General features: G+C 47.5%; 1 protein-coding gene and 1 non-coding gene across 3 annotated transcripts in view; one reads left to right on the forward strand and one right to left on the reverse strand.

Annotated features, from left to right (window-relative positions):
• Nucleotides 1-493: 493 nt before the first annotated feature.
• The window catches only part of PLXDC1 (plexin domain containing 1), a 71,221-nt gene continuing 47,097 nt past the window's right edge, over nt 494-24,617 (reverse strand). The window contains exons 11-14 of one of the 2 annotated variants that reach the window (XM_031468216.2): nt 23,633-23,768; nt 18,896-18,931; nt 16,626-16,786; nt 494-839 (exon numbers count right to left, since the gene is read on the reverse strand). In XM_031468216.2, the coding sequence (XP_031324076.2) occupies nt 816-839; nt 16,626-16,786; nt 18,896-18,931; nt 23,633-23,768 (357 nt within the window). In that variant the 3' untranslated portion in view covers nt 494-815. Of the gene's footprint in view, nt 840-12,457; nt 13,813-16,625; nt 16,787-18,895; nt 18,932-23,632; nt 23,769-24,617 lie in introns of those variants that run through there. The other variant, XM_031468215.2, reaches the window with a different exon arrangement.
• Nucleotides 19,320-19,391, forward strand: TRNAT-AGU (transfer RNA threonine (anticodon AGU)). The gene has a single exon. It is a non-coding gene; the product is annotated as a tRNA-Thr (tRNA).

Genomic DNA, 24,617 nt, shown 5'->3' on the forward strand with positions numbered 1-24,617 from the left:
AGCACTGATTTTAGAGCAGGACAGATCTAGGTTCAAATCCCTTCCTGCTATTTTTTTGGCTGGGTGATCTTTTCATCTATTTCTTCTGAGCTCCATTTCCTCACTCTTAAAATGTTAGAATAACTCCTGGCTTGAAAAATGGTTGCAAGTATACAAAGCACTGGGGGCAAAGCCTGGAGATGGTTGGAAATCAATAATGCTACTATGAGTTTACTTGAGCCTAACTGTGGTAATTATTCCAACTCTTAGGAACAACTTGTGCATGATTGCTAGCAGAGGGCTGGCGTGCCGTCTTGACTGCGGGGCTTGACACAGCTTCAGCAGATGAAATGGAACTGGGGATCAAATTATAGGCTTCAAATCCTTTACTAAAACTCCTGGAGTGCATTTCTTCTGTTACTACTTTTTATACTGTTTTTGTGTGTGTGTGTTGTTGAAGCATAGTTGACTTACAATGTTATATTAGTTTCAGGTGTACAACATAGTATTTTATTATTTTTTGATGTTGAAAATGGCAGTGAGAGGAGGGAAGAGGCAGTGGCAGGTTTTGCTCATGCTACTTCTTTTGGTTGTCACTGTTTCTAGGTTCACAGCTCTGTTGTCAGTGTGAGGGGTCAGACCAGGAAAGCAGACCCCTAAAGTCCAATGTCAGGGTGGTGGTAGGTGGGGGGGTCCCATCTGCAGATCCCTCTTCTTGTTTTCTGTCCTGCCCTTCCATCTGTTAGCAGGCAGCCAGCATTTCACAGGCTATCCTGGGACTCGGAGTTCTGTCTACCTGGGCACATTTTCAGGCTCTGGCTGGCAAGGCAGCCCCGTCAATTTTTGCAGAGGATCCTGTGCTGGAGGAAGGAGAGTGAGATCACAAGGAATTCATTAGCATCCCAGATTCTTCTTCTTCTTTCCTCTCTTTGCCTCCCCCCACCACTCCCACCCCTACCCCAGCAATTTCTTCTTTCCCTTTAGAGTGGCTGTCAAAGCCAGGCCAGAAGTGTGCTTTTTCTGGTGTCTTTTCTAAAGACCTAGCGTTCAGCCCTCCTTGGATGAGAACCTGTCAGCGCAGCAGGCAGATGATTAGCCTTTCAGCCGAGGGAGGCTTTATGGTGAATGGAAATGCAGGCGTTTGCTGCAGCCGAGGCCCTGCAGCCACATCAGCGAGGCAGTGCACACCAAGCAGGCAAGTTTTACCTGGGTCAGACTGCAGGAAGTGCTAGGCCGTGGAGGTGGGAGGAGGGGTGTAGGTAGATTAGGGCTCCCTTCCCCATGAAGCAGTGAGGAACCTGCTGGACCCGTACCTGTGGTCTCTTCTTAGAGACCCATGCAAGCCAGCCCATCCTTTCAGCCTAGCTCATGGGGGCCACCTCCTCCATGAGGACCCCGAACTCAAGGACAGAATTTAGGATGAACAGATTTCTTCTCATTTAATGGAGAAAAATCCTAATAACCATGTGGCCAACAATGGGGCACACTGCCTAGGAAGGTAATGAACGCCCCATGACTTTGGTATTCAAGAATATTGCAGAGAGAAGACCTGTCATGGGTGGGAGTTTAGCTCCAATGCCCTCCAAAGCCTTTTTACTTCTATGGGTTCCCATGGGGTTAAGAGCATGAACTTGGAGTCATCATAAGCCCATAGTTCAAGTCCTGGCCCTGCAGTTAGTTGGATGGCCATGGGCAAGTCACTTAATGTTTTTATTTAAAATAAATGATGGGGGCAGATTATAGGTCAGTAGTAGAGGCCTGCTTGACATGCACAAAGTCCTGGGTTTAATCCCCAGTACCTCCATTAATAAATAAACCTAATTACCCACCTGCCAACACACACAAAAAAGACCAAAAATAAAATAAATGATAGAGGTGTATTTTATTTTTCTGGTAATGGATGATCATTGTTAAAAAAACAATTTATTGTGGACACTTTCCATTGCAATACATTTAGTTTTAGCTTATTCTTGTTAATAGCTACATCCTGAGCTCCTTTAAACCATGGCTTCCTCATCTGTAAAACCGAGTAACAATGAAATTGGGGAGATGATGTAGAGATTAAACAAGGGAAGGTATAGAAAGTGCTTAGCTTTTAGTTAGTCATCTAAAACATGTTGATGACAGATCATTATTTGAAACCAGCACTGTCCAATAGAAGATAATGTGAGTCTCATAGGTAATTCAAATTTTTTTAGTAGGCACATTAAAAAAGTGAAATTAATTTAAAAAATTTATTTAACCCAGCATACACAAAATATGATGTTAACATATAATCAATATAAAATTATTAATGAGAGAAGTTTACAATCATTTTTTGGTTTCTAAGTCGAGGTACTGGGGATTGAACCCAGGACCTTATGCATGCTAAGCATGCAATCTACCACTGAGATATAACCCCACCCCCAATAAGTTTTTAAAATCCAGAGCATATGATGAATTTATAGCCCATCTCAATGTGGACCAGCTACATTTTAAGTGCTCGAAGGTCACATGTAGCTAGTGGCTACCATACTGAAGAGTGCAGCTCTAAATCTTTCATCTTAGCTCTCCTTTGAGCCACCGTAACTCTGAGAGTTTAGTCTGCTTACCATAAATATGGATTAGATTGTATTGCTCTCTGTCTTGAAGGATACCATCCTGGCTCACTGACTCTACCGTAAATACCATAAATGCAACTAGTTCCTATTTTCTGTATTTCTAAAGCACCTGCTTTCCTGGGCCCAGGATAGCTGCCCCCAATAGTGCATTTTGATTGATGTCCTTGGGAATCCAACAAGGTTATTGGCTTCCTTTCTACCTTCTGATTGAAATGTTTATGAGAGGCTTAGTACTTCCTGGTCCACGAAAGATGCTCCCGAAGTGTTGCTGTCATTGGTATATTATTGGTGGTGAGTGGAGTTGAAGATCTTATGTGATCATCTGGTCAGAGGCAGTGGGGCCTGGGAAAGCCATTCAGTGCTCTAAGCTTCTTTTATCCTCAGTGTGAGATGCAAGTTTCCACCCTGCCAACCTCAAAGAACTACGATGATCAGATGAGATACTATATAGAGAAAGTGTTTTGAAAACTAAGAAGATTTATCGATATCAAGTGTAGTTGTACTTATACTGAACTCAGTATCATACTTGGCCTTGGGCTGTGTAGGGGGTCCTGATGGCCCCAAAGGCAAGAGACCTGAAGAAGTGTTTTGAAAGCGGTAAAGCCCTAAAGGAGGGATCCTTTGATTATGAATGAGAGCGGAGGCAGAAGAGGGGGCCCCGTTGATGCCAAACTGGTGAGGAGCTTTGCTTTACTGGAGCGAAGGGAAATACAAGTGCTGTGTGAGAGCTGTACTCATTCAGGTTCTCGTAATTGCCAGTTGTCAAATATACATAGTTGCTTGAAAAGAAGGAACTCAGATGGAAATAACAGAAATCACCATGGTGGATATTTCTTTAACCATAAGTTCCAAGTGAAGAAGTAGAATATGGGAGAGGCTATAGCTCAGTGGTAGAGCGCCTGCTTAGCATGCAGGAGGTCCTGGGGATTGAACCCAGGACCTCCACTAAAATAAATAAGTCTAATTACCTCCCCCTCAAAAAAAAAAGATAACTAGATAAACGTAATTATCTCCACCCCTAGTCCCCCAGGGGGGAAAAAAAGGAGAAACCTTAGAAAAGGCCCGTGGGAGCTTTTCTGCTTCTCTAGGGCCTCTGAGTCAGAGTGACTTCTGCAGAGGGACGCTGACACTTTGGTAAATCTTCATAAACAAAGAGATTCCTTTGTAGCCCTTTGGTGCTTGACTCTAATCCGCCCGAGGCCATGGAAGCCATCCCACTCTACTAGGGTGTTTCTATTGTAGAAACCGATTTTCCCCAGAGAATCTCCATTGTGAAGACCCAGCCAGGAAGGAGTCTGTTCCAGAAACGCCTCCGGCACTTGGTTCTGTATTTCCTCATTTTGTGTCCTTTCTTTCTGCAGCAGGCTGCCTATGAGTCATATATTTGGGTGCTGAAAACTGAGAATTAATTTGTGCTTTTTTTTCCCTCCTCCAAATAACCAGAAACTGGCAGGCCCCGCCCTGGGGCCTGTGTGAGTGGGAAATACTTCCGGGTCCAATGACTCATGGTCTCGCTGCCGGGACTTTGACCATCTGGGCCTCACGGGACTTTGAAAGAATATTAAAGGCTTTTCACCTTTTCCCTTTCCTTCAAAATATAAGAGTTTTCCATCAAACTGAGAGGGCTTTCTCAGGTGAGGAACAGAAGAGCTTCTGGTTGGGTTAAGAGGCACGTCTCTTATTCTACTTCGTCTTTTCTACAAAGGTGCCAAGTACCTGTTCTGTGCCAGGCCTCATTGTAAGTGATTTATTAGTTTAATCTATTTTTAAAGAGGAATTGCAACAATTAATCTAATATAAGTTTAAAAGGAAATAGGAAAGTAAATCCAGTGCCTCATCTGGTCTACCTATAAAACAGTCAGTCTTGGGTTCTGAGACCTTCCTTCAAAATTAATCACTAAAGGAAGTTTCCAGGGTTTGATTTCTGCAACATCCCTTTCTCATAATCCTTTTTTCCTTGAAGGACAGGAAAAAGAGACAGTGTTTTGAAGATAAATATGGAAAGCTAAGAATGAAGTGTTTCAGAGCCTGTTTCCTTCAGAGTAATGAGAGCCGCCCCATTGGAGGGATGTCTGTTGATCCGTTTCAGTCCCCATCCTGGGAACAGTGGGAAGCATTCCGAGAAGAATGCTTTCTGAGCAGGTCACCCAGCAGAGTGCCTCCTTCTGGTAGAAGTGGTGTCCAGCCCTAAAGACAGCAGGAAGCACCGTAAAAATCCATTCACTGGGTAATAGGTCATGTTGCATTCAGTTACTAACAAGTGAAAAAGGAGCCAAGACTTTTGGAGCACTTACTGAGTGCTGTGCTTGGCTCCAAACCCTGGACTGTTTAATCCTCACAAAGCCTGATGAGGCAGGTGCTATTCTTCTTATCCCTTCCACTTAACTAAGCCAGGAAGTGAGCAGGGACATTGAGTAACTTTGTAAGGTCACAGAGTGTGTAGGTGGCATCACCAGGATTCAACTCACGCCTGGTGGCATCAGAGCCCACGCACTACCCACCATATGTGCTGCAGAACCAGCAGCCTTGGCTCTTTCACTTCCTGTGTGGTCTTGGGCAAGGTTCTTGGCTTTCATGGGGCTTTGTTTTCCATCTGTAAAAGTAAGGGATTGCAGGACTGGACAAGAAAGCCATTCTTATAAACTGGGTTCTTACAGATCAGAAAACATCAGGTAAGAGTCTCTAAGATATGTGGCCCAAAGGATGGGAGGAGCACCCTAAGAGAGTTTATTTCTACAAGGCTAAGGCCTGCTGAACTGAAGGTCACCCCATCTGTGTGAGACAGGAGGGAGGGAGGCAGGAAATAACCATTAAAAGAATGACACAGCAATTGAGGATAGGACATAAACTGGTTAGAACCAACCAGGCCCAAGATGGTGGAGGATATGCCTTCCAGTGGACGTTGAGCTTCATTATTCTCTCACTGTAATGCATTAACATGCTAAATGCACACCCATAGGCACCATGACAGTTCTGAGGATGGCCATAAAAGGCCAGAAAGTGGGCTGTGGCCCAATTCCTAGAAATCCCTGCCTCTTCCCCAAAGTAGTTGGAATAATCCTCCCACTTGTTAGCACGTGAAATTACTGAGCCTATAAAAATGAAACTGCTCTCAATAAACTCAGATGCAGTGGGTTAAGTGCACCCTAGAGCTGCCTCTCTTGCCTTCTGAGATGGCCCACAATCTGTCTATGGAGTGTGTATCTCCCTGAATAGACTTGCTTTCACTTTACTATAGCTCACTCTTGAATTCTTCCCTGCGCGAAGCCAAGGACCCTCACATGACAGGGCATGTCCCAGGGACTCACTCGAGACCTGGGACATGACTATCCTCTGGCATCCCATTTTCCTGCAACATGTGGGGCCTCAGAGATTTAAAACTTCCACTTGAAACTAAGACAGTGGTGCCTCTTCCCACCCAATTTCACTTCCTGGCTGGGAAGTGAGTCTTCCATGGAGGGTTCACAGGGTTTTTGACAGACGGCTGGTCAAGGTGTTGAGGGTGGGAGAGTGGGCACACCTTGGCCTTAGGAACCAAAGCTGAGGGCCAAAGGCCAACTGACTTCTAATTGCCTTTTTCCAGTTCTAGCTATCTTGCCAGGGTGACATAGCTGGTGACCTTAAACAAATTCTTGCACTCTGGACCTCAGTGGCCTCTTTCTTAAGGTAGAGATAACAAGAGTGCCTGCCCCACAGGTGATGGTAACTCTCATAAAACAGTACCTGGAACATAGCCAGCACTTAGTAAAATGAGCCACCACCACCACCATCATCATCTCAGAGGACAAAAGTAAATAGATCAGGGACTTTGTAAGGAAGATTGGCTAAGGCCCAGTTTTGTTAGTTTTGGTCCTTCTTTCACAATGAGAGAGGGCTTGATACAGGAAAAACAAATGTGGGGCGAGAGGAGGGCCGTGTCCCAGGTCTTGGTTGAGTCCCTGGGACTTACCTTACCAAGTCCTTGGTTTTGCGCAGGAAAGAATTTAAGAGTGAGCCACAGTTGACAAAAGATAGATTTATTTAGAGAGATACATACTACATAGAGTGTAGGCTGTTTCAGAAGGTGAAAGAAAGGCCACCAGGTGTGGGGGTTGGGTGCTCAGGTTAAAGTAAAAGTAGATACATGCTCCATAGACAGAGCACAGGCTCCCTTGTCTCCAAAGACAAGGGCGTGAGAGAGGCCTTGCAGTGCAGTGTTGCTAGTTTTTATGCCTGGGTAGCTCACATGCCGACAAGTGAGAGGACCATTCCAACTACCCTGGGGAAGGGGCTGGGATTCCCCGGAATTGGACCACCACCCCTTCTTTGACCTTTTATGGTCAGCCTCGAAGCTGTCATGGCGCCTGTGGGAGTGTCATTTACCATGTTAATACTACAATGAGCGTACAATGAAGCTCAAGGTCTACTAGAAGTCAAATCTCCCGCTATCTTGAGCTTCAAGGCCTACTGGGAGTCGAATCTTCCGCCATTTTGGTGTTAACTGCTGTGTCATTCCTTGAATGGCTATGCCCTGCCCCCTTCCCCCTGTCTCAGGCTGAGTGCTTGTCTCTTGGGGCAGAAGGGAGAGCAAGCCCAGAGGCTTGGGGGAGAAGAGCCCTAAGGACCAGAGAGGGTTGTCACAGGTCTGGAGAGGGGAGCAGGCGGGCCCTGGGGCAGGCTGCCCTTTGACCTTGAGGGGGGCTCTTGGAATGACTTACTGTTCCTTGGAAGAGGGGAGTAAAAGCCAAAGGATCACCATTAGGCACTTAACCCACCTTATCTGAGTTTATTGACAGCAGCAAAACTATGAATTCAAAATGGGGTCTAAACTGAGGGGACTGTATTGCAGATCAATGGAGGACAGATGGGATCTCTTATTTTTTGAGGCTTTTCACTTTTCTCAGCTGGACACGGTGAGTCTTACATTATACATGTTGGCTACTGCATCTGATCCCGTGGTGGTGACAATCTTTTTTTTTTCAAAAAAAAATCTGAAGAGGAAAGACTAAGGCTGGAAGGGAAGCTTCTCACCCAAGACTGGGAAAGTATGATGAGATTTTATTGGCCTATATTCAGATGTTTCTTTTTCCATGCTTTTAGCTTTGTGGAAAACTGTGGGTATGATTTAGCTATCTCTCGGGACCAAATGTAAAAATGTTTTATGAACGTCAGAAAAATCGTCCCCCAAAGAATTTCTCTTTGGTATCAGTAGTTCAAGTAAGGATTCTCCCTCCCCTCCCCATCCGCCTGCTCTCCAGCCCCATCATGGCAAATGAAGTAATCAGTTGTCCTCCATTCAAGAAAATAAATAGCGCAGAGGCATGGCCTTGGTGTTCTGTAAAGCCCTAGGAGAGTGTTTCCAAATTTCACGTAGGAGGGTCAGTGGAGTGGGGGTTCTGGAGAAGGAGGCAGTGACAAAGAGGACATTTTTAAGCTCTTGGGGCCGTTTAAATAAACAGCTGATAAGCTCACAGTTTCAGGAGCCAAGAGTGTGTATCTGAAGTCTTTGTTACGCATCTTTTTTCAGGCTCTCTACAAGTCTGGGAGGGCTCTGAGGTCTCTGTTTAATCTACAATCAGCTTTTCTATTGAAACTGTGGCCACAAGGTCTGACGCCGCCCCGCGGTACACAGGGAACACCTCAGATGGGAATCCAGAGTCCTGGGTTTGGGGATGGTCTCAGCTACACACTAGCTGTGTGACCTTGGGCAAGTCACTTAATGATGTCTGGTACACAGTAGGTGCTTCATGAGTATGGATCAAATGAATCAATAAAGAAGGAAACCTCAGTTTCTTCATCTGGGAAATGGGGGAGTGATACCGCCCCAACAGGCTGTGATCATGTCGGTAAAACTGCTTCCTAGAAATGCTTCTCAAACGTTCATGCATTTCCCCTGAGTCACCTGGTCATCTGCTCAAATGCAGATTCTGACTCAGTAGGTCTGGGGTGGGTGGGCCTGAGTTCTGCATCTCTGGCTAACCGCCAGGGGATGCCGGTATGGACCACATTTTGAATAGGTAGGTCCAACACTCTGAAATGCTCTACAAGTTCTTGAGATTATTAACGTGATCTCTTCAGCCAATGGGGTCAGGATAGATTCCAAGGATAGACTAACCAGTTGACCCGGTGGCCCCTCAATTGGTAGAGGGGTGAGAGGTTCCTGGGACACAGGACCTGAGAGTTAGAACCCGGGAAGTCCCAAGCAAACTAGAACAAGTTAGTCCCTCAGGATAATGGCAGAGAAAGGGGCGCTTTGGTCTGAGCTGCTTGTGAACTGGAAAAAAACAAAACAAAACAAAAACAGATGAGCATATCTGCTAAGGAGAGGAGAACATCCTCACCTTAGATCAATTAGTCCTCCCATTCCTTTATTTCACAGAGGCCCAGAGAAGTTAGGTGACTTAGCCTACATCACACAGCTGCTCAGGAACGGGGCTGGGGCTGCAGCTCCTGCCTTCTGACGCACTGCGGGCAGGCCGGCCTTCCTCACCAGTCCACGTGGCCCTCTCCAACATATTCCTCTTGATTTGGCAAACACAGCATGTTTATTTATAAGTTGGCTTGTTTGGAGCCTGAAATTTGGCATGGCTGATTTTGGCTGTGAGGAGCTCAGATTTTTCCTCTGTTTTGATTTGCTTAACCATGTGTTGTGAGCAAAAAACCCCAAGTAATAAAAACACGACGAGGCTGCTAAAGTGGTTCGAATGCAAAGCCTCCAGAAATGTGGCAGCATGGACTTGGCAGATTTATTTCCTATCTCTAGATAGTAGATTAGACTCCTATGAGGTTTCCTTCCAGGGACTTACAAACTCAGAATAAATAAATAGCCGAGTCTCTGAAATAGCCTAGAGGCTGCTTCTCTTAGAGGTGGAGACAGGAGTTTGGGACGAGTACCCCTGATGGGCAGATCGCTGGAGGCTGTTCCTCTGCTCCTTAGCACGAGTCCTTAGAGAAGGTGGCCGTCATCAGGGCTAAGGTCTGTGTGATGAGTTGCAGAACGTAGCTCAGAATCCTTTGCACTTTATTTTGCACACAGCAGAAGCCGTAAAAGAATGTGTGCCTTTTATTGTGAACACTGAGAATCCATGCAGAGAATTCTCACACTCACTACGTGAATACATTGCATTTAGGACAGCTAGGCTGCTCTCAGACCCCAGATCCTTCTAGTTGTGCAGTAAGTTCGGGTGGCTTTTTGTTTGGGGGGTGGAGGAAGAATGGGAGATGGTGAGAAAGAGAGACGGAGAGGAGAGAGGGAGGGAGGAAGAAAGGGGCTTCATTTTATCTGTGACTCTACCTGGTGTAGGGAGTCTGGGTGCAGCCCCTGATCAGTGCTCCGTGCAAATCCGTGATCTGTTCCAGTACCCAGAGAACAGAGTCTTAGCTCTGCCCACAAAGAGATGAGTGATCAGCCCAAGTGGTGAACACTCTGTTTTTCACATAGTGTGGTCAGCTGGCAGCTTTTGCCACTGTCTTAATACAACAAACCAAGCTACAGGCTGAGCACAGCTAAAACGTCAATATTTTTTGCAACAAAATTTCTGTAGATATATATATGTATGTGTGTGTGAGTGTGCCTGTGTGTGTGTGCCTAAATATATATACATACAGGGATACATTACACAGGGGAACCCTGGCAAAACATAAAAATTTTAAAAATTGTTTCCATAGGCCCATGGAGAACCTCTCATAGTGACACAGGAGATTTTCAACCTCAGGCTCCAGGCTGAGACCTGAAGGAGCGGCCCCCAGCTGGGGTGAGTGGGCAGTGATACCTGACTATGGCAGGAGGGAGATGGCTGCTCAGCCAAGCTTGGAAACCCCATCTGCTCTATGTGGGGCATTCATAAGTGCTGGGGTTGGTGGCCACGTTATATGCGCTCATGTTCTAGAATCAGAAACCCCAGGGACCTTACTGGACATGGGCGGCTCATTAAAGGGGAACAAAGTTGTGCTCACAGCCTGATCCAGGGGTCCCCTCTCACATTTGGCCTCCGTGCTCTTCTTCTCATTTTCTTGTTGGCTCTCTAAGAGTTCTGGTGTAAAACAGGGCCTCCCTGAGAGCTTCTGACTTCTGGGTACAACACAAACAGCTCCCAGGGCCCTGTTTTCCAGGGTTGAAGCTTCCTGTCACAGTGATGAGTTTTCATGGTGAGATCACCGTGAGGATGCCCAAAGACACAACATGGGGAAAGAAGGACCTGCTGACCACCTGCTCTTGAGACAGGCTGGGACCTAGGACCTGGGACCTGGGACCCTGGGCTGCAGTGCTTGCACCAGACAGAACAACAGAATTCAAAGAAACTATAAGGGACTAAAAATAACTGTGTGCATGTACAATTGGGGTGAGTTATGAACAACAAGATGTAAAAAGACCAAAAACCCAACTACCGAGGTGTCAGGAGCAAAAGCAGGGTACCGCCCATGATCCCTCCCCACACACGGCATCACCAAGGTGGCGGGCAGGCCACCTAAGCCACCCGCTCCAGCCCAACTCCTGGACCCGCCCTTACCTTCACCCCACTTAAGGGACCAGCTTGACCCTCCTCAGGAAGTGAGCAAGGGAACTTGTTACTTGTTTTTGCTTAAAGTCTTGCCTGAATTTCTCATCTGGCCTCATCAATTTCTTTTGATTAAGGAGACCAAGAACCTTAGAGATTCAGCAACAGTCTCCTCAGAGGTTGTAGCTGCCCGTGGGGCAGAGGGACCAGGAAGTCTGCGAGCTTTCTGTGGTTGATCGGACACAGCGTGGCAAGTGCTACCTTGCCGGCTGAAAACTCCTATATCTCCTGGTCACTCACTCCACATACAAGTGAGTCATTCTCTCCAGTTAGACAGTAAACCTTCTCTGAATCTTGAAGTAAAACTCCTGGGTCTAAGAGAGACCCCAAGGCTAGCTGGGAATCAGCATTGCCTTTGGGAGATGCTGGCGTTGTTTCTTGGGAGCACTAGGCTACCTGTTTGGGGCCTGAGGGGCTTTTAACTTTTTTTTTTTTGGTGGGGGGAGGTAATTAGGTTTACTTATTTGTTTATTTTTGGAGGATGTACTGGGGATTGAACTCAGGATCTTGTGTATACTAACCATGCACTCTACCACTTGAGCTATACCCTCCCCCTTGAGGGGCTCTTAATGTCCAGGGGCCTCTCTTAGTGACACATCTTTTTTTGCTGTTAACAAACCAGGCTACCTGCTACCATGTAGCTCCACTGCCTTCACCCATGTCATCCCAGGGGCCAGCCAGGCTTGCTCTGATCAGCAAGTATTCTGTGCTTTCTTCCTCCACTTGCAGTGTTACCGGCAGAGGCCTCAGTGCGTCACCACCCATTCCTTCAATTTCAGTCTTCTTTCCCTCCGGGGATCAGAAGAGTTGGAAGAGCTCCCACTGAGAAGAAGCATGCTGGAGTTGGGGAGTGGGACATGTGGTGCTGTGGACTGTATTTGGCCACACTGAGAACCGCCCCACTGGCCACTTTAGACACACAAAGGTCAGGGATGCTTTGCTGGTAGGGCAAATGCAAAAATCACCCTCCTGCCAGCCAGCAGTGCTGGGAGCCCAGGGTATTGCAGTGGCTGGCTGCAATTTCCTCATTATGAGAGCTCTGTTTCAGACCTCTCTGTCCTTCAGAAGCTTGCAAAGAAATCTATTCTCTCTGCTGCATTATCTTTTTTTCTTTCTCAAATTCTGATATGATTTCTCAAAATCTTCGCTCTTCCTTGTCTGGATTATGAAGTGAACATATGCTTCCTGCTCTGATTGTTATTAGCATCCTCACCAAGGATAAACCATGGAGTACTTGGGGAACCCTCATTCAAGCGTTTGGATGTAACTGGTTATTTGCAGACTCCCTACCCCCACCTCAGTCCTGGTGACATGCATGAAAGGACATGACTCAGTGGAGGCTGTGATTTAATATTTATTTGCTGCTGATTTTTTAACTTTGAATGAGGGTGAACTATAGGTTTTCATTTGACATTCTCTTCAGAAACAACCCCAGCTCATCCGTGGGACAGAACTCCCTTAAAATCAGATTAAGTTTGGGAGCCTACACTCTTGGCCCCAAGAACTTCTGGCAGAGCTAGGGAGATGGAAGCAACTTTCCAGGTCAAGGCCTTCCATATAAAGTCTGTCCTTCCCGCACCACTTTCTTTTTGACAAAATCCAACTGAAGTTCCCTGCTGGGTATGTTTCAAGAAGCCCTCTCTCCATCTTGTTTCTCTTTAACGGATATAAAAATCCAGCTCAGGGGAGGAAAAATATTAATCAGGCAGGCCCCGCCTTGGAGGTACTGACTGGCACTGATAGACCAGGCCAGCAAATACAGTGGACACCAAATGTGCCACTGGATGGAAGAGCCCGCATGGCAGACGTGGCTGCGCACAGCACGGCTCGCTGGGCCCAGGCTGGGCTGCAGTCGGATAAAGCCCATGACGTGGGCGCACACGTGTTTAACGCATAAGTACTGGTTCTCAGCAGAAAGGGCAAGTTGAGGGAGCAAAGCCTAAGAATGCAATTTCCCCACAAGTTCTTTCTTCTCCTCCCATTTGGCTTTTCTTCTGATGCTAGGATGCCAAGCTGTGGCTGGCCGAAAGGGCTGGGAGCGTGGTCCCTATGTTTAACAGATGAGAGAACACCTTCTTCAGACTTCCAGAGCACAGAAGCTGGGGCAAAATACGCCAAATCCATAGCCATGAGGACCAGCTCTTGAGTCTACGGACCCTGGAATGCGACGGCCCCCATCCAGAGAGGTAGTATGCCCCTCTTGTGTAGTATGCCTGGGCTTTAGGTGATGGGAGCAGGGCATCTGGCCGTCTCCAGGTGGGAGAGGACCTCTGGGGCAGCTCCAGAGTAGACCATTGAGAGACTCAGAAGGGGAGACCCCTTGCAACAGCACAGGAGGAAGTTAGGTTACTGTTCTTCAAAACTCTGTGTAGTTGCTTTTCTGTCCCCTACTTCAATATCTGGGGTGTGATGGCCAAACCGTAGCTCTGGCACCACAGACCACAGTCTCATCTTCCCAGCCAGGGTAGTTTGGAGAAGGCCAAGGAAAGTCACTTCTCTGCTTTGCTTTGACCCATCCGTGTTCTTTGAGGCCCCCCGGTCTTCCTTCCTACCCTTTCAAGGGAGACCTGGCGCTCTCAGCACTGTTCGGCCTCCACAAAGCCCTCCTTCTCATGGCCCGAGGGCTCGACTTCTGTGTAGGTGGAGTGGTTGGGGTGGTTGCGGAACTTCATGGCCGGCCAGTGGTGAGGTCTCCGCTGTGGGGGCACAGATGCAGAATCAGCGGGCACCAGTCCACCCGCTGGGGACCCTCCTGCCCCCTCCCCAGGGGGGTAGCTCTGAGACTCTCTTTTCAAGGGCTCTGGGTGCCTACTGCGTGTCAGGTGACGTTTAGGGCCCTCTACCCCCAAGGTTCCCCACTGTGATCCCTCGCCCACTGGGAGACCTGCTGAGAGCCCAGGAGTCAGGAAGGAGGCCACTTTATCCCGTGTCATGTGGACCGCACAACACAAGGTGAAAAGCTCACACACTTAGTGGAGCCCTGAGACTGTGGAGAGCGAGGATGTGGGTAAGACATGGAATGATCTGGGAGGCTCTGGAAATGCCAAGATAACTCTCCAGACAGTACAGTTCCTGCATCAGCTCTGGGGAGCTGATGCAACTGCAGATTCCCAGGCCCGCTTTAGACTGCCCTGTCAGCATCCTTGTCACCGGGGATCTGCAGGTTCCCTGGGTGAAACCAGGTAGGCCTTTGCCTTAGTAAGTCTCAGTCTTTAGAATGACTGGTTAGTCTCTTCAGCAAATGGTGTTGGGAAAACTGGACAGCAGCATGTAAATCAATGAAGCTAGAACACTCCCTTACACCATACACAAAAATAAACTCTAAATGGATCAAAGAGTTAAACATAAGACAAGATACAATAAACCTCCTAGAAGAAAACATAGGCAAAACATTATCTCACATACATCTCAGCAGTGTTCTCCTAGGGCAGTCTACCCAAACAATAGAAATAAAGGCAAAAATAAGCAAATGGGACCTAATTAAACTTACAAGCTTTTGCACAGCAAAGTAAACCGTAAGCAAAACAAAATTACAACCTATCGAATGGGAGAAAATTTTGCAAAAGGTGAAATTGACAAAGGCTTGATCTCCAGAATATATAAGCTGCTCACATGACTTAATAAGGAAAAAACAAACAACCCAACCCAAAAATGGGCAGGAGACCTAAACAAGCAACTCTCCAAAGAAGACATACGAATGATCAATAGACACATGAAAAAATGCTCAATATCACTAATTATCAGAGAAATGCAAATCAAAACTACAAGGAGGTATCACCTCACACCAGTCAGAATGGCCATCATTCAAAAGTCCACAAGTGATAAATGTTGGAGATGCTGTAGAGAAAAGGGAACCCTTCTACACTGCTGGTGGGAATGCAGTTTGGTGCAGCCACTGTGGAAAACAGTATGGAGATTCCTCAGAAGACTAGGAATAGACTTACCACAGGACCCAGTAATCCCACTCCTGGGCATATATCCAGAAGGAATCCTACTTCAAAAAGACACCTGCACCCCAGTGTTTATAGCAGCACTATTTACAATAGCCAAGACATGGAGACAGCCTCAATGTTCATCGACAGATGACTGGATAAAGAAGATGTGGTATTATTTATACAATGGTATACTATTCAGCAATAAAAAATGACAACATAATGCCATTTGCAGCAACATGGATGTCCCTGGACAATGTCATTCTAAGTGAAGTAAGCCAGAAAGAGAAAGAAAAATATCATATGAGATCACTCATATGTGGAATCTTAAAAAAAAAAGAAGAAGAAGAAAAGAAAAAGACAAATGAACATAAATATAAAACAGAAACAGACTCAGACATAGAATACAAACTTGTGGTTGCCAGGGGGTAGAGGGGTGGGAAGGGACAGACTGGGAGTTCGAAATTTGTAGATACTGACAGGTATATATAGAATAGATAAACAAGATTATACTGTATAGCACAGGGAAATATATACAAGATCTTGTGGTAGCTCATGGTGAAAAAGAATGTGACAATGAATATATGTATGTTCATGTGTGACTGAAAAATTGTGCTCTACACAGGAAATTGACACAACATTGTAAACTGACTACAACTCAGTAAAATTAAAAAAAAAAAAGAATGACTAGTTAGAACTCACAAGAAACAGAGGGTATCTAAACAGAGGGGAGGGAACCACCTAGGCCTCTGGGTGATGAGGTTGAGGGCTCGTGGAGGACTGTGGTCACAGAGGCCCCACACTGTGCAATGTGGAGAGCCAGTCAGATGTCGAGAGTTGGGGGCTGGGGCGGGGGCTACTGAGCTCTGTGGCCCCGAGTGAAGGGGCCCGGGCCTAACTTCCCATGCTGCACCTCAGGCTGGCTCTTCTGAATTCTCAAATGTTTAAAACTGTAGCACCCTCAGAAGGGAGGGTATAGCTCAGTGGTAGAACACATGCTTGGCATGTACGAGGTCCTGGGTTCAATCCCCAGTACCTCCACTGAAAAAAAAAAAAAAACCGACAGCATCCTCAGCGAAAGCTCCCCAACAGAGCAACAATTACGATTCATATGGCTTGTCAATTCTAATCTAAAAACCCACACAGCAGACAAACAGCAGAGACCTCAGTTCCATTATGGGTTTGAACAGGCTCTAGGCCTGGATTGGGTGTGAGAGACCATAAATCACAGGAGATGGCTGCACAGCCACTAAAGGGGCATGTGTGACACTTCTGGCCTTCTTCCTTTCCTCTAGGGACTCTTCTGATTTTACAAATTGGGGATCAAGAGTAGAGACCGTTCAGCAGGACAAGAGGCCAGGGGAGTTCTGAGGTGCCAGGCCCTGGGGGTTAGGGACTCCACGGGCACCAACCAGTGCTAGATGTGCCCGGATGGAGTTGATGAAGTCCCTCAGGTGGAAACAGGAGCCTGGCATGTGGCAGGTGAGGGATGAGATGGGGAGAGGCAGGTACTGAGTGGCTGGAAAAACGCTGACACAGACGCAAACGGTGGAGCTGCAGCCCAGTTGTGCACTGACCTCGAGGAAGAAGAGCGCAGCGTTGGAGGTGGGGTGGCCGTTGATGTAGATCCCCGCCAGGATGATGGCCGCCACGAGGAAGACGGCCAACACGATGCCCACGATGGTGCCCAGATGCACGGGGGGGCCCTTTGTCTTGGGGGACAGGTTGTTCTGAAGGCCTGTGGGGAGACCATTAGGTCAGGGTGCAGCTGCAGGGGAGCAGGGAGGGTGGGGCCATGGGGTCCTGGGTCTGACAAAGTCCCAGAGATGAAAGCCGACAGAACAACCAGGTCTACTTATCAAATCCATGAAAAGGTGGGGTGGGAGTGGGTGGAACCATTATGAGTGTGACAGTAACACTGTTCTTAGCGCATGTCAGATGGTTTTCCAAAATCACTTAAAAGTTGCCCAAATGTCTAATGAGGATCATAAAATTTCTCTCCAATAATTTTAAGGAATTTTAAGGAATTCACAAAGGGCATGTGATAGTTAAAAGTTTGGGATCTAAAGTCTGGCTGCCTGGGTTCAAATCCAGGCTCTGTTACTTACTAGCTGTGTGACCTTGGGCAAATTATTTAACCCCTGTGTGTCTCAGTTATCATTTCTGTAGAACAAGGATAATAATAACATTGTTATTAATATACAATAGGGTTATTTTGAGGGTTAAAATGAGATGATTCATGTCAGCCTCTGAGGGTCATGGCTGGTACCTCAGACAACTTCAGTAAGTGTTAGCTACTGTGATAGCAAAATGACCACATTTTTACCTGTCACTGTCCACTACCAGATTGTGACCTTCTGGAGGGCCAGGACAGCGTCTTATTCATCTCTGTGTCCTCAACTCTTAGGAAAAAAAGGCAGATCCATCAGAGGCACTCAATTAAACAAATGAACTTGGTCCTCTGAAGGCTAATAAACCAGCAAACACGCTCTGAGAACATCCCAAGCATTTGAAATACATCTGAAGGAGAAGACTGGGTATTTTCCATAGACTGTCTAGCTGGAAGCTCATCCCGTCCAATCCCTTCCTTGTATGGCTGAAGTAATGGAAATGCAGAGAAGAGAAGTGATTTGTCCAAGACACAGTCAGTGCCAGCCACGAAGAAGCCTTGTTCCTTGAATTGCCTGGGGTGGCTATTTGCTTCTTCTCTCTACTTTAAAAGGATGTGGAGATACTGCCGTAGAGAAGACAGATGTGCGTGTAAGTAACAGAAATACTGAATCCTTTTTACTTCACGGGTGGGTGGGATGGGAGTCAACCGTGGGTGGGGATTTTTAATAAGATGTTGCATGCCTCCCAAATCACTGTGTTCCCCATCTCCTTTCCTCTGCAAGCAGAAAAAGCCTAGGAGAGAAACCATCCTGGGGCGCTCTTGGGCATGGTTGGTGCCTCTATCTGCCAACAGTTGGGAGAGTTGAGATGACATGCCCCAAGCTGGCCTCTCCTGACCTGCAGTCAGCTCACAGCCTTCAGTGACCCCAATGATCTGATGGTCGGGACTCAGCCTGAGGAGCACATGGTGTGGAGTGAGGGGAACGTGGCCCAGCTTCCCCGGCTTCCCCTCAGCCCAACAGACACACGTGCACACTCACGCCTGCTGCCCACAGAGGAGTGAGGTGAGAGACCCAATCAAACTGCGCTGTATTAAAAGCCTCTCCTCTCCCAGAGTTGAAAAGCTTTTCCATCTCCCCCTTGTGATGGCTGCACAGGCTCCAGGCAAAGGGCAGGGGAGGTAGGGCGCCCACATCACCAGAGAAGAGATAACCCCTCAAGCAGTCCTGGGGGAAGGGGGCCCCACCTTCTGGCGCCCTGTGAAAATTGTGGTGGACAACTTCTGTGTACTTTCTGCCAACTCAGGTTGGGAATCAAAGGCAAGTTGAGTGAGAGAAGCTGCTTTCCACCACTTATTGACGGGGAGGCCCTGGGGACAGAGGCCATGGGCACAGGCCCACACTGCCACGCCTGCCCCAGCTCAGTGCCCCCTCCTCCTCTCGCTCCTTTCAGGGTGGTGGATATTCCAGAGCAGAGAGGCCAGGCGAGCTGCAGGAGGTTCCCAGTTGAGACGAGAAACGTCTAGGTGTAGATTTTTCCCCTTGTCTAGGGGGTCTATGCCCAGAAGCCCCCTGCCTTCCCACCAGCAGGAAGTCTGGGAAGCTCTAGCCGCTATTGTCTCTCCCTCCTCCACTTGGAATAAAAGCAAAGAGGCTGAGGGACCACTGCAGCATCTTCCAGAGTGGGCCCAAGGGGCGGTGGTCTGAGGAGGAGAGGCGGGCAGTTGTGTACTCACCGTCTCCTCCTGCGTAGGGATTCAGCTTGGTGTCATCTTCAAAGAGAAAGGACAGAAGGCACAAGATTAGTGGAATCATGATGGCCTTGGTCACTTTAGGTTTGGATGAAGCTTTAGGGACGTTCAGTCCAACCCTTCATTTTGAAGGTTAGGAAACTGAAGCACAGAGAGGGGAAGGGACTTAGTCAAAGTCACACAGCAGTGTAAAGGGAGAAGGTCACGGACAAGCCAACCTTCCCTAGTGTTCATTCATTCAACAAATATGTACTGAGTGTTTACTATGAGTTGAGCACTGGGAGTAGATGCTGGGGACTCAAGGAGTTAACTGGTCGTGGCGGGGACAGAGGGGTAATAATAATCCAGAATAATGAAGCTCCAACAGGTGTCACCCAGATAAAGGGAGTCAAGAAGAAGGGATAAGGGTGGAGGATATAGCTCAGTGGTAGAGCGCCTGCCTAGTAAGCAGAGGTCCTGGGTTCAATCCCCAGTACCTCCATTAAAAAGAAAAAAGTATACAGTGATGTATATCAATTATATCCCAATAAAAGTGGAAGAAAACAATGATTTAAAAAAAGGAGAAGTGAGATGTGGGACTGGGAACCCTGACAGAAGAAGGAGCCAGACAAAGGCCCAGAGTTAAAGGCAGGCAAGAGTTCCATGTCAAGAGAGTGCTCTCCAGGATGACTGGAGGTGACTGCTTCAAGCAGCAAAACTTTAAACAAATGGAACCTTCCACAGTTTCTGTCTAGCAGCATGCACTTCTCCTCCGGGACCTCTGCTGATCTCGTTGTTTTCAAGGCTTTTTCTGGCTCCTCTTTGTTCACAGATGTTCAAGGCCCTTCGCAGCTTGTCCCAATCTTCTTTTCTCCTGTCACTCGCCATGACTCAGCACTGTGACAAGCCACTGAAGGCTCTGCAGACCTTGGAGACCTCGCAGACCTCTGAGCTGCTGCATATACTGTTCCTCCTGCAGGGGATGCCCTTCCTTTCCCTCACTGTTCCTCTTTCAGAAGTCCCACCTCTGAAATGCCCTCTGCAGGGATGAGGTTAGGAAGACACAGGTGAAACAGGGTCTGATCCTGTCTTTTATTAAAATTTTTGATATTTTGTTCATCATGGGGTTTTTGGCATTAATTTTCATTTTTATAAATATTGCATTAAAATACTATTTATCTTGATTTTTGCTTTTTTTTTTTTTTTTGGTGTCTCCTTAAATTTTACCTGCATTGAGTGCCTCACTTGCCTCACCCTAGTCCTGGCCCTGGTTCTGTCGCTTCTGGGAGGGCAGATGGGTGGGTCCTTCCATTGCGTTTGGTATCTGTTTCTGCAACATCTTGGGTCTCATTGTTCCCATAGACTGTGAGCCTCTCAACACCTAACCTCTTCACATCCCAGTGCCTGGACATGGCACCCTGCTCTGTTATACATTGCCAGTAAATCTTCAAATATCAGAAAATTACATTAAATAAGGGAGAAGAATAAGCCATAAGAAAATGTAAAAATGGTTCCCCACAGAGGAAGGAGGGAATAGGATGGAGGGGAGAAAACTAGAAACTAAACTTCTTTTAATATTCCTGCTTTTGTAGATTTGACTTTTGAACCATGTTAATTATCATTTAACTGTTACATAATTATAAAAAAGTTAAATTTAAAAAGCACCCCTAAAAATTCAAAGTGAAACAAAACAAATAGACTTGTAGGCATATAACAGAAAGATCTGTTTTCTTCAGGAATTTCAATACACAAGGTATTTATATATGCCTCTGAGTCTGTTTCATTACTACAACTTCAAAATGATGAACTGGTTCATCAAAACTGACTAAAGTAACCCTAAACATCATTAGACAAATTAACTTTATTGGAATCAAATTGTTCTGAATCTAGACCATTGGAAATCCATTGTAGCCCAGTCTCCATCTACCCTTGGCAGACAACAGGACACCTACAGACAGTCCCTCCCACAAGGCAACTGAAGGTGACCACGCTGTGCCCACAGCAGCTTTCCTCCCACTCATCGACAGCTGGTTCCCAGCTGCCATCTTGTTAGGAGTCCACAGAATACAAACCATTCCCTTATGAATGGGGCTGTGGTAGAGTCCCATGGCAACTCACAGGGTGAAGAAATGTGTATGATGTCTTTTGAATGAGTCATCATTTTCTATAGTGAGGGGTCACTTCTTGCTGCTACTGATGTGTTCTGTTCAGCTGCTCATCAGATGAGCCCTTATATTGCTCAGTTATTCCAGGTCAGCGCCTGTCTGTCCTCATGATAAAATGCATAGGCTGTGTGGCAGCTGCTTGCCACTCCGAGGTCATTCGGGTTCACTTAAGTGGGTAGCATTTAATTGCAAGTGAACAGCTCTGAAACTCCAGCCCCCATACCTCCTGCCCCACTGGCCCTTTCTGCTAGGGGTCCATGCACCCTCCAGCAGCTGCTCCCACTAACTTCTCAGCTCTCCAACCCTGCCCTGCCCAGGCAGGTCCCTCTGGCTGTATCCCCTTCATCCACAACATCTTCCTGTACCGCGAGATAGACTCTGCCTCCAGCAAGTCTCCCTGTGTGAGCTATAATCATACAGGCAGGGGGTGACTCAAACCTGTCCTGCTAGACACTTCAAGAGCTGGGGGTTGGGGAAGGTTCTCACCAAAACTTTTTTTCTTATGCAGGTAATTTGACCATCTTTGCCACTTCCTCCAGGACTGGAAGGGCATGGAGCCATAATTGTCCTCACTCTAATTAATGTGTTCTGATGGGGACTATTACACAGCAAACAGAAGTGACACATTCCTGGGCTGACAGGAGACACACACACGATAAAACTGATGAACAGAATATGCTGCCTCTGTGTATGGATGGCCCACCATGGCAGTAACGGGGAGAAAATGGAGAATAATTCCAAGTTAGGTTTTGAATCTGGCCCCCATATGCCATGCTTTCCACGCCCACCACAGCCACCCTTCTGGTCTATAACCCTGTGGCTCACCCAGACATAAACTCCAAAGGAAAGGCTGGGTTCTGACTTAGGGGAGGGGTGTCTGCAGCCCCCAGCCCAGCACTGGGCTCAGAATGTTCCCTGGGTAGGGGGGCATATAGCTCAGTGGTAGAGCATGTGCTTAGCATGCATGAGGTCCGGGGTTCAATCCCCAGTATCTCCACCAAAAAATACCAAAAACAACCACCAAGAAGGAAGAATGTGCCCTTAGTAGCACTTAGGGTTAACTCAGGGGCCATTGCCAGGGGTTTCTTCCTTTTAAGTGGAGTTTCCTTTAACCGGAAGGTCAGCCCTGGTCCCCACTATTAACTCCCTGAGGGTAAGGTCTCCTCCTGCTCTTTTTCATGTAATTTATTTAGTCCCCCACAGCACTGGCACAGACTCTGCTGTCAACCAGCACCTTAACCAGCTCCTTGTGATTCCTGGATAACTCCAGAGTGATGGGAGCTGTCTGAATCTGCCTCATTTGTTCACCCTTCGCTATTTTTTCCATCTGCTGAATCCACAAAGACCCTTTTCTATTTCTTTCAGCACTGAGAAAGGCAGTGGGGTCGAGGGGCAAGACTGCTGCTTTTGGAGCCAGAGGAGACCTCACTCCACCTTTTTATGGCTGTGTGACCCTGGGCAAGCCATTAACTTCTCTGAGCCTTAGCATCTCCTCCATAAGGTGTGGATCCAGCAGGGTCAACAGGTAGGATCTTTAGGAAGACCAGTGAGTATTTTGCTCTTTCTTTGAACTGTTCACTTCCCTCCAGCCAGATTCAGGGTTCCTGCTCTGGGTCTCCAGATCTCCAGGCTGCTTTTAGAAAGGCTGGGGGCACCATGGAAAGAACATTCCACCACTGAGTAACCTATTTTGCCCCTTATGAGCCCATTTCCTTTTCTCCAAAATGGGATTGTGGCTGAATAATGTTTTAAAATATTAACTTTCTTCTCTCCTTTCCGCTTTTTAATTTGCCCCTTTCAAGCAGGTATGTAGCCCAGGGAGGGTGGTAAGAGCCCACAGGTCTTTCAGTCTCAGACTTAGGGCAAGGGGGCCAAAACCTAGATGCCATCCGTGTATTGAAGAAGGATGAGAGAGGAATTTCTCAGAGATAGACAAAGAATCCAAGGGGCCTGCACAGGCTTCCCACAGGGTGGCTGGATCTCTGGCAGCTTTGACAAGACCCTAGGCCTGGGGATGGCAGAGAAGGCAGGGGACAGCCAGGCTTGAAGAAGCAGAGATGGATCAGCAGCAACCCAAGGTGGCCAGAGCTGCCCCCACCCCCACCCTCTGCCCGCTCGATGTCACTGCAGCAGGGAGCCAAGCCCCCATCGGGGTGGAACTCCCCACCATGCCAGCCTGGTGGGGGATGGGAGCCTGAAGGGAAGTCACAGAAAATGAGGCAATTTCTTTCACTCTCACATCTGAGTGTAGCTACAGGGATAGTAACACCTCACGGGTTCTCTGAGAATTGCTGTGAAGATGAACTGAGATGCTATGTAAAATGCCTGGCACTGTGCTGAGACATCAATTTTTTTCTTTGCCACAGTAAGTTCTGTCCCCAAGCACTGATGAGGGCATGGAGTCCATTCAGTCTAAACCCGGCTCTGCCTCTCATCAGCAAGTGACCCCTCTTCTTGGCGACTCAGGTGTGAAAGGACAGAGCAGTCCTATTCCCTGAGGTAATCCCTTTCAGGGACAGGGATGCTCCAAGGCAGGGGCTTTTCCCATGGCTTCTCCCCTTCTCCCCCTCCCCCTTACCTTCTGTGGTGAGGCTGTCGATGAAGAGGGAGGAGGAGGTGGTGATGAGGTCTCCTTCAAAGGGGCTGGAGGAGCTGTCAGGGGAGGACGAGAAGGAGTCCTCGTCCTGGAAGTCTGCACACGTCCTGCCCTCTGCCTGCAAGAGAGACCCGGCGCTGCCCTGGACGGAGGCCTCGCCCACGGCCACACCACACACAGGAGGACGGTGGGGGCACTTTCATCCCTCAGTGGCCAAAAGATTTAAGATTCTGGTGCGTGGTCCGAGGGTGGTAATCTAACCAAAGTGGGCCCTGAATGCATTTAAGCTTCCCACTTTATCCTGAAAGCGTCTTATCTTCCAGGGCAATTTATCTGTCAGCTGCTTGGAATCCTTCCCAAAGGAAGCAGCTGAGATGCCAATCTTAAATATTTAAAGCAAATTTGTACATTCGCTAACAGCCAACGTCAGAAGCGGGCTCCTGGACAAGTTTTTTGGTTTTGTTTTTTTGAAACAGACAGTTTACCCAGACTTACTGATAAAAACAGGAGATGGTGAACACACAGCAGTAATTCCGGGGGTTCACATTTAAATGTTGGGCCCAACACCTTCATTACCTCCCCAGCTGTGAGATGCTGGCCAACTCACTAAATGTCTCCGAGCCTCAGATTCCTGTTCTGATCAGCTGAGGCACCGACCCCCAGCTCCTGGGCCCATGTTAGGATTAAATCAGAGCAAGTGCAGGGCAGCATGCCATGTGCTTGCACTGCAAGAAGGGATGGAGAGAGGAAGGGAGGGAAAAAGGACAGATGGATGACTGGGTCTGTCTGTGTCAGTATAAGGTGTGAGAATACGATGCTCTCCACCCAAAGTATTGAGCATTCTGGAAAATTCCAGAAGTGAGAAGGAACCTGTATGGGATTCTAAGTGGAGGATGTGGGGAACCACCCTCCTCACTCCCAGAACGACTGCCTTCCTCAATGCTGGTGGGTTGGAGCTAGGTCAGTT

Source organism: Camelus dromedarius, chromosome 16, assembly GCF_036321535.1.
Source record: "Camelus dromedarius isolate mCamDro1 chromosome 16, mCamDro1.pat, whole genome shotgun sequence".
Lineage (NCBI taxonomy): Eukaryota > Metazoa > Chordata > Mammalia > Artiodactyla > Camelidae > Camelus > Camelus dromedarius.